This window comes from Sinocyclocheilus rhinocerous, unplaced genomic scaffold (genome assembly GCF_001515625.1).
Source record: "Sinocyclocheilus rhinocerous isolate Xijiao unplaced genomic scaffold, SAMN03320098_v1.1 scaffold1396, whole genome shotgun sequence".
In the NCBI taxonomy this organism is placed as follows: domain Eukaryota; kingdom Metazoa; phylum Chordata; class Actinopteri; order Cypriniformes; family Cyprinidae; genus Sinocyclocheilus; species Sinocyclocheilus rhinocerous.
In genome coordinates, this window is record NW_015629497.1 from 629,651 (window position 1) to 639,293 (window position 9,643).

At 38.6% G+C, this 9,643-nt stretch overlaps 1 protein-coding gene across 1 annotated transcript in view; it reads left to right on the plus strand.

Annotated features, from left to right (window-relative positions):
- The window catches only part of LOC107738914 (neogenin-like), an 84,636-nt gene that overhangs the window by 53,593 nt on the left and 21,400 nt on the right, over positions 1 to 9,643 (plus strand). The window contains exon 7 of the mRNA XM_016550838.1: positions 9,295 to 9,454. Coding sequence (XP_016406324.1) covers positions 9,295 to 9,454 — 160 coding nt within the window. The remainder of the gene's footprint in view (positions 1 to 9,294; positions 9,455 to 9,643) is intronic.

The following is a 9,643-nucleotide window of genomic DNA, read 5'->3' on the forward strand; positions in this document are numbered from 1 at the left end:
TTTGCAGCTCATGGCCCACCAATGACTGTTTAAAAACATTCCGAGGACCACCTTTCCAAATATGATAGTATGAACACAGAATAACAGAAAATTCAAAAAGCCCACCAGATGGCACTCGAAGGCCCACTAGTGGGCCGCGGCCCACCGTTGAGAATCACTGCTCTAGTACAGTAACAAAGTAAAAATACCACTAGTTGTTACTGGAATTTGCAAGTGGACTTCAGTCCCAGGTATGTTTGTAGAAAAATGATAGATTAAGCTTCGATGTGTGTCTGATCACAATGGAAGACGGAGTGATTGATCTGAGAGCATACAATGCTGATTTGGGCTATATTTATGTTTATATCTCAGCTGTAGAGCCTGTGGAGCCATAAAACATAAATAGTATGTCTCCGCTGAGGCTTCTCACTGTGTTCATATGACACTTTAACTAGGCCTGTGTGCCAGACTCGGCTAACAGCAGAGCAAATATGCTTCACTTATTTATGGCCACAGAAAGAGCCCTCTAGCTGCTTTCCAACATCTCTGCTTTGTTTACAAGATTCATCACTCACTGGTTGGAATATTGATGTGATTTAGTTGACATTATAACGCCTGTAGCTGTAACTAAACTCGAAGGAATTATTCTGTTGGAGAATCAAGAAATGTAATGTCACCAAAATAAATAAATAAACTAGTTTTATGATGGTACCAAAAAGCCATTTTCAGAATGCAATACTAGATTCAAGTTTATTACAGAGTGTAAGTTTCTTCAGCTTCAGACATAAAACTTTATCACACTGATATAGATTTGTTGGCCATGCCTTCATCATTCATTTTCGCTACTTTTGAATGTCCTTTTATGTTTAGACTTTATTGTTCTACTCTTATCCAGACACAGACTTTCAAAATTTCACAATTTGACAATCAAACAAAACAAAAGTGAATTATTACATGTTTAAAACTATGAAAATCTAAACTAAGAGTGACAAACCATTTCAATAATTAATGTGCGGAAATTATTTATTTTCAAAAATTGTCCTGCATTTGTGGCATTATTTATACCACAAAGAACGATTTTGCCCTCAATACGATTTTTTTTTTTCAAAATTTAGACAACAGTGTCAGTGAAGAGCACGTTTAAGATGAAATAGTGTACGTGACGTGACAAATTAAGGTAAATATCAGCTGTGAGTAGAATATTTTTGGTGCTGCACTGAATGTGCACTTTTTTTATGTTTTTTAAGATGCTGAAAAAGCATCAAGAAGTAGTGTTCTTTAAAAACATTACAATAAGGTGTCATTTGTTAACACTAGTTAATGTATTAACTAACATGAACTAACAATGAACAATACATTGGTTACAATATTTATTAATCTTTGTTAATGAAAATACAGTTATTCATTGTTTGTTCATGTCAGTTCACAGTACATTAACTAATGTTAACAAATACAACTTTTGACTTTAATAATGTGTTAGTAAATGTTGGAATTAACATTAACTAAGATCAATAAATGCTGTAGAAGTACTGTTCACGCTTAGTTCATGTTAACGAATACAGTTAACTACTATTAACTAATGAACCTTATTGTAAAGTGTTACCAAAACATAAAAACATTTGCCCCATTTTTTTTTAAAAAAGGGTGTTTCTGTGAAATCAAAAATTTGTAGGAGAAACAACTATCACAGATATAAAAAGTCCATGGGTTTGCTGAAATACAGTTTAAAATTCTAAATTGTATTTTGTGAATTCTCATCCAGAACTCCACCGTGATTTGGTGTGATATAATAATCTCATGTTTGATGTTAGCTTGCTATTCAAACAAAGTGCTATTGCGTGTGTACAAATACCCCGAGCCAAAGCTTCTCAAAGTAGCACAGTGATATTTTTGGTATTGTGACTGAGCATGACAATTGGGACTAAAGTGCATGTCAGAAAATAAATGATTGAACTGATGGACTTGAGCGCGAGGACTGATGCTCTTTGATGAAGCAGCCGGAGGTTTAGCAGGTGCAAGAGGGAATTGGGGGTTCTGCTTGCTGACCCAGAGGGCTGCTATAGCTGGGCCGAGAGGACTGGGTATAGACATACAGTAATGACATGCCAGATGGGCATCTGCCTTCCCAGCAAACACCGAGGAAATCCCCTGCCAGCATCATGCTGCGACCCATAATCCTGTGCTTTCGTGCTGGGCGGTACGTCCCGCCGAGGTGCCCGTGCCTCCCCCTAGATCTGCTCCAGCTTTCATCTCTCAGACTATGGAAGCAAGACGTCTCAGGAGATGGTGCGCTGCTCTCCATCACGTGAGAGACCTGTTTAATCTCAACAGGGGTGTTGATGGCCTTTAATCCATCATCCTCTCGTATTCATGATGTTTACTTTGAAGAGATAGACTGCTGTCACCGCTGCAATGGTGCCCGCTTCAGATCCAATGCAAAATCGCCGCGGGCCAACCATATCTCCAATGAAAAATGACAAAGACTAGCGTAAACTTGGCTTCTTGAATATCACAGTGTAACATCGTTCGTAGGTCGGGAAGAAGGAGGCGGGAACCGGCGAACATTCAAACCATTTAATAATAAAACAAACACAAAACGAAAGTAAAGCGGCAGCCCCTCGCGGACGACTGCCGCACACCAAACACAAAATAAACTCCAGGCCTGGTCCTCTCTCCCCCGACACTGTCGTCACTCCTCGCTTTTATCCTTCCGGAGCTCCTCCGTGAGACTCGAGACCGGTGAGTGGTGCAGGTGTCGCTCATTATCAATTACTCCACCGGCCTCGCTCCGTTCCCACGGCTCTCGGCCCCGCCCCCACTTTTCACACACAGTAACTCTGCTTATTAAACAAATGCTACTTTTTGCTTCCTTCGCTTGCTTTGGCTTTATTTGCTACAACAAAATAATAGATTATATGTGACCCCGGACCACAAAACCAGTCATAAGGGTCAATTTTTTTAAATTTAGATTTATACATCATCTGAAAGCTGAATAAATAGGCTTTCCATTGATGTATGGTATTTGGCCGAGATACAACTATTTGAAAATCTGGAATCTGAGGGTGCAAAAAAATCTAGTTGTCCTTAAAAGTTGTCCAAATGAAGTTCTTAGCAATGCATATTACTAATCAAAAATTAAGTTTTGATATATTTACGGTAAGAAATTTACAAAATATCTTCATGGAACATGATCTTTACTTAATATCCTAATGATTTTTGGCATAAAAGAAAAATCGATAATTTTGACCTATACAATGTTTTTTTGGCTATTGCTAAAAATATACCCAAGCGACTTAAGACTGGTTTTGTGGTCCAGGGTCACATGTTGTCAAGAAAAGCCTGAAGATATCATGAAATATCTAATGAATCTAAAAAAAAATCAAAGAAAAATAAAACTGGTGTGATCGTTTTACTTTTAGAATTTTACGCACAATGAAAACATACTGTAACTTCAACTCAAAACATTCTGCCCGCTCCATTTATCAATTTCAAGCTGCAGAAATGGCTCAGAAATCACTTCTGTTTTGATGTCAAAACTACAAATACATTAACACATGATGGCAATGCGTAACGGTTGGAAAGAGAGTCTCTGATCATTTTAGTGTGACCCAAAATGGTTTATGCGGCAAATTGCAGTGGAAATTGTTTTGTAATCCTGTCACATTGTAATGCTAAATTATGCAAATAGCCCTCTTTCCTTTTTATTCTTTCAACTTTTTGTTCTATTCAAAATGTTCTCTCCTTTATGTGACTGAAGTTAACAACGTACCTAACTGTATATATTTTATGATTACATTTTTCCAATGTCCTCTGTGCTCACATATAGCAAACAGTCTGTTTTTAAAAGTTTTGTGTTTTTAAAAGTTATATTCTCTTCAAAACACTGTTATGGGGCTTTTAGCTAGAGTCTATAAATCAAGAGCTCCTCCACATTTCAGCAGCAGTCGATCCTGTCATGTTATGACATGAGTACAGGTGAAGAACACGAAGCTCAGTGAGAATAAATGAAATAACCCAGTTTTTATGCCTCCACACAATATGAGGAAGCCTTCAAGCCCTTCCAGACCCCTCACGATAATAGCATGTTCCCTCAGATCAATAGTAGAGAGGGTGTAAGATTTACTGCCAGTGGATGAAGTCTTTATGTGTGCAGCGGGAACTATGTCGCATCTCCTGTACCGTGACCGTTTCAGTCCATACCCATCTGTGTAAAATTAAAGCAGGAGCTTTTAGGTGGTCATTAGCAGTGCACTGCGCTCCCTCTCTCAGACAGCGACATCATAAGTACATGGAGGTGAATGAGGCAATCTTTCCTACATTTATATTTTTCCCATATCCTCATGATTCTTGGTGACCTACATAGTACATAACCATTATTGCTCTGAGCAGCCATTTCTGTTTTAATTTGCATATTCCCAAAATTCCATTTGCTTAGTATTAAAATCATAATTACATCGATTTACAGCAAACATGGAGTTAACAATAATCCTTTTGCATTTCCATTCACACACCAAAGGCCTTGTGACCTTTTTGCTTAGCTTCAGTGTGTATCATTAATAAGGCGAAGTCACCATCTGTTCCAACGGCAGCAGCTATTGCTCTCTGCTATGAATAGAATCGTTATTAATCTTCTGCTGCTCACCACCGTACATCACATGACTGCGTTCACCATCAGACAGACACTTAGGAGACTGTTGAAGCTGATGGTTGTGATCCTCCTGATAACCTCCTAGTTGAATAAATGTATGTTTTAAAAAAACGTTTTAGTCATTAAAGTCATTAAAACTTCAGCTTGGTGTTTTTTAATAGTTTTTCTGTGTAGAGTAGATTGAGATTTTTGATCTTTGCACCACATATTCCTGTTACTTTAGCATCTTGTGCTGTTTTTTTTATATGTTGCTATTGAACAGCCCCTAAAACAGTTTATTCCTAAACGTCTGTTCACACCAAGTCAAATACTCAAGTTGGCACAGTAAACACTGAATGAATGAATTGAATGAATGGCTGTTAATGTGTCTGTTGAGACTGACACAAACATTCTCATGCCGGCAATGCGACATGGATGTTCTAATGTCTGCCAGCCAATAAGATTTGTCCTTTTCTTCACGTGCCCAGAGCCGCTTGCGGTTACATTAAACTATGTCTTGGTGGTGGTGCTCACGAACAAACTGTTTTGCTAAGTGACCGTGAATAGCAGAGGATGTATCTGTCTCTCTTGTCTCTGTACTCTTGTATTTAGTGTTGTTTGATAAAAACCATAGAGAAACATTAGACCATTAAAACATAGAGAATACAAAAAACGTACCGTTTGAAAACACTTTCTTCTCTGTGACAAGAAGGTGTCAGAAACGAAAAGTTACACAGTGCTTTCATTCATTTCATTCAACCAATCTGCCTTTGTTTACGCATTGATTCACAAAAGTTGGATCAAACATTCTTGTTGGTTTAAACAGGCCTTAGCATTGTGAGAACTTCAAAAAACTGAATTCTGAATGACAGCATGTAAACAAAATACTCCCAAAACAGCCATCACCTGGTCTAGAATACAAATGCAGATTAACTGGAACACAGTGGCGGGCCGTGCATTTTACACCTAGGCCTTCAGTGGCGTCCTACATGAATTAATCCATCTCTTCATACCATCATAATGATGCCACGGCTATAGAAACCATAAATATTACACAGTAATGCAGTATAACAGGGCACTACATAACAGACAGGTATCTTATGTAGCAAGAATTAATGCCATTACTAAAGAAAGAAACCCAATTAACAATTGCTCAACACATCAAAACAACAAAATGACACAAATACAGTCCATCCGATGTTCTTACAGACATTTATTCACCCAAACGCATTTATACCTTACAGATAGCATTGGTATAAAACAAATAAGGTGATTACATGTGTTTTAAAGTTGACCTAACAATTTAATGTTCTCTTACTGCTTTATTTCGTCGTCACGAGTCTCCCCGCCGGTCTGCCAGCGCACTGCGGGAGGAAAATACTGGTTAGCACAGCTTTACTAGGAAAGTGAGCAAGTAACATTAAAATAATTCATACAAGACGATGAAGAAAAGTGTATACATGTGTTTTAACGTACCTCTGTGACTCTCATCTTCCCGCTGGTCTGCCTCTGCCAGCGGTGCTGCGGCCGGAGTAAAAGACCGGTTAATACAGCTCCACTCGGTTAATACAGCTCCAGAAACTGAGATATTCTTACGGAAACTTAAACCTGGCTTTATATCGCGCAAATAACAGCAGCATACAACGCATCAAGCGATAAAAGAGTCAAAAATGAAAATTAACCTACCATACTCTAGTGGTTTTTCATCTTCACGAGTCTTTCACAGAGCCGGTGCCGAGGAGGCGTGTGGTTGTTTTTCGCAGTCATTAGGACTACTGTTTTTAGATTGACTAAATATAGTAGGCAAATATTTTTTCAAAATGCACTGAAAATCTAAACCTGAGAAACAGTAATAAAAGTTTTACAAAATAATGATCTTTAAAAAAGCATCATATGACCCCTTTAAAAACTAAATCAGTGATTCTGATAGTGTTTAGGCCAGCAGAGAAGGCTTTGCTGGCCCTGACGGCCCACCACTGCTGGAGCATAATTTGAGCTACTTTTATGATGCTGTTGATTTTATTGATGATTTGGCATGTTTCTGAATGCAAGTTTTGCCATTCTTTCCATAATCAAGTTCATAAAAACTGTACTTATATGACTAGAAAACAGCTGCCCCCTTATTTTAGCAAAATGGCTGCCAAGTGAACCAGAAGGAGAAACTACAGAGAGAATGTCACGCACCACACAAAGCTGAACCAGAGATAAATGCTGAATGATAAAAAAAAAATTCTCCCTGCGGCTAGACAGATGTACGTTGATGGCTCATCTTTGTGGAAAACTGTAATTGCTACAACTAATGTTTAATTTGCTCTCCTTCTAATGGATCTTGTCATTTAGGGGAAGCTATAAGCTAATGAGTGCCGCTATTAGTGCATATTATACAGGTCTGCATTATCAGTCTCTTCTCCCACTGACTGTTCAGAGCTGAATGCAGTTCAGAATAATATATATATATAACATAATGCATCTTGCTGTTCTTTTTTTTTTTCTTCAGCATTATATGGTACTTTTAAACCCTCAGTTAACAAGCAGAGGGAAACTGTATTGTTCAGTTTGCTCTTTCATAACTCAGGAGACTTATTGGATATATATTTTATGTTATGTTTCTCCTAAAATTCCTTAGGGTACATACAAGAAACAAATGAGACTATTAGCTTTAAAATCAATGTGTATAAACACAGCTCAGACAATTTGCTCTTTGTTTGATTTCATATCGAAATCTCTGGTTTTCGTTTCCATACTTGGGTTTCTTGCAATCCATTTGTTTTTAGTCTCTGTTCACTCCCCATTTTTTGGTTTTATTGTTTTCATTTGTGAGTTTTATTTCCTGTACAAGTCCACAATATTGTCCTTTTTTTGAGAGAGAGAGAGAGAGATATTATCAGAAATTCTCTGCCTTTTGAATCACGAGCCTCATAAGTTTTATTGATCTTTTTGACATGATTTTTTGATGGAAATGAGATGAGATATTTTCTCTGGTGCTGCATGCTGATTGTGTTTCAGTCTGGTTAGCATAGAGAAAAAAAGGACCTGATTTTTACTTGTTTTAGTCGTTTCTTCGTTTTTATTATATTAGTGTTATATTACATCCCTACTGTGTTATTCCTATGTATGTCTGCACTATCATGTATGTCTGCACTATGTTTGTACTTTCTTCTACACTGGAAGCTCCTGTCGTCAAGTCAAATTCCTTGTGTGTGTAAACATACTTGGTAATAAAGCTCTTCTGATTCTGATTCTGATTCTGATTCTTTACCTACTCACGTTATTGTCATCCACAGTCAGCGAATCATTTTTGAATGAAACGGGACATCAATCATACATATAATGTTCGCTTGATGTTCAGTCCTTCCACAGCTGCTTCTTTTGGCAGATGCAAATGAAACACAGTTTGTTTAATTCAAAGAGTTGCTGTTGCCAAAAGCGCAACTTTATTGCAGTCCACAAAAGCAAATAATCTTGACACATTTTTAGAGCTGCTTTGTGTCAAGTTTCACTCCACTGCTAGAAAACAACAGTCAGACGTTCCTAGATTTAACCACAGAGGCCTCAGCATGAAATATTTTGTGCATATCTGTGTGAAGATCGTAGAGCCTTGGACCTTTAGATGTATGTTAGTGATTAAAATGGATGGCCTCCGTGCCTCATTCTTCTTTGGATCAGCTTGGATTTTTAGTTGTTTAGTTTACACAAAAATAAATCTTTTTATTCATTCACTCACCTACATCCAAACCCTTATGACATTGACAGAAAATCTTTCTCTTCCCTACAATCAAATATGCTGCAAGAATGCTTAATGGTTAGAGAGTCGGACTCGTAACCCAAAGGTTGTGGGTTTGAGTCTCGTGCCGGCAGGGATTGTAGGTGGGGGGAGTGAATGTACAGCGCTCTCTCCCACCTTCAATACCACGACTGAGGTGCCCTTGAGCAAGGCACCGAACCCCCAACTGCTCCCCGGGCGCCGCAGCAAAAATGGCTGCCCACTGCTCCGGGTGTGTGTTCACGGTGTGTGTGTGTTCACTGCTGTGTATGTGCACTTTGGATGGGTTAAATGCAGAGCACTAATTCCGAGTATGGGTCACCATACTTGGCCACATGTCACGTCACTTATCTAATCTAGTTATGAAACCTTGGCACATGTTTATGAAACCAAGTGCATTTGGGTTCTGCAAATGCCATTTGGTAGCTATACTGTAGTACAATAGTTTTAGTGAATAACATTGTGAATTTTTTTATGTCATTTTGAGGTGAACTACTCTTTTAAGAGTGAAAAAGTCAAAAATATGCCTCCTGCAATTCAGCTTTCCATCATTTTTTTCACTTCAGCCGTTTGTTTTCCAACTACATGCCCTACATTCTTCCATTATGATTGCATTTTTCATGTTTCTTTGTGATTATTTCACTGTTTTGTTGATTTCCTGTCATGGACGCCATTGTGTTATGGTTTTTGTTTTGTTTTTTCCTTTTATGTGTTCCCTCTGTTCTGTTCTCTTTTGTTATGCTCTCCTTCCCTCCTTCCCTGAATTTCTGTGTGATTTCACTAAACATCCGTCTCCACCCTTTATTTCTGCTTTCACTCACCCCCTCCACTCACGCCACCCCACTGTCTGCACTCAAAGATGTAACCATCCCCTCCCCCCCTCCCACCTCACTGACCCGTGCCACTACTGACCGTCTAATGCCAGGCTCCAGAGGCAGCGCTGGTCCCACACCCTCCGCCCCCCGTGACGTTGTGGCCTCCCTGGTCTCCACCCGCTTCATCAAGCTGACCTGGCGCCTTCCTGCTGAACCGCATGGAGATGATGTCACCTACTCGGTCTACTACAGCCTGGAGGGCAATAACAGGCAGGGCATTTATATATGTGTCATACATACACACACACACATACAGTACTCTTCCAAAGTTTGGGGTCAGAAAGATTGTTTTTAACAAATTTTATTCAACAATGATGTATTAAATTAATACAAAATTATAGTAAACATTGTTGCAAAAGATTTAGATTTCAAATAAATGCTGTTCTTTTGCACTTTCTA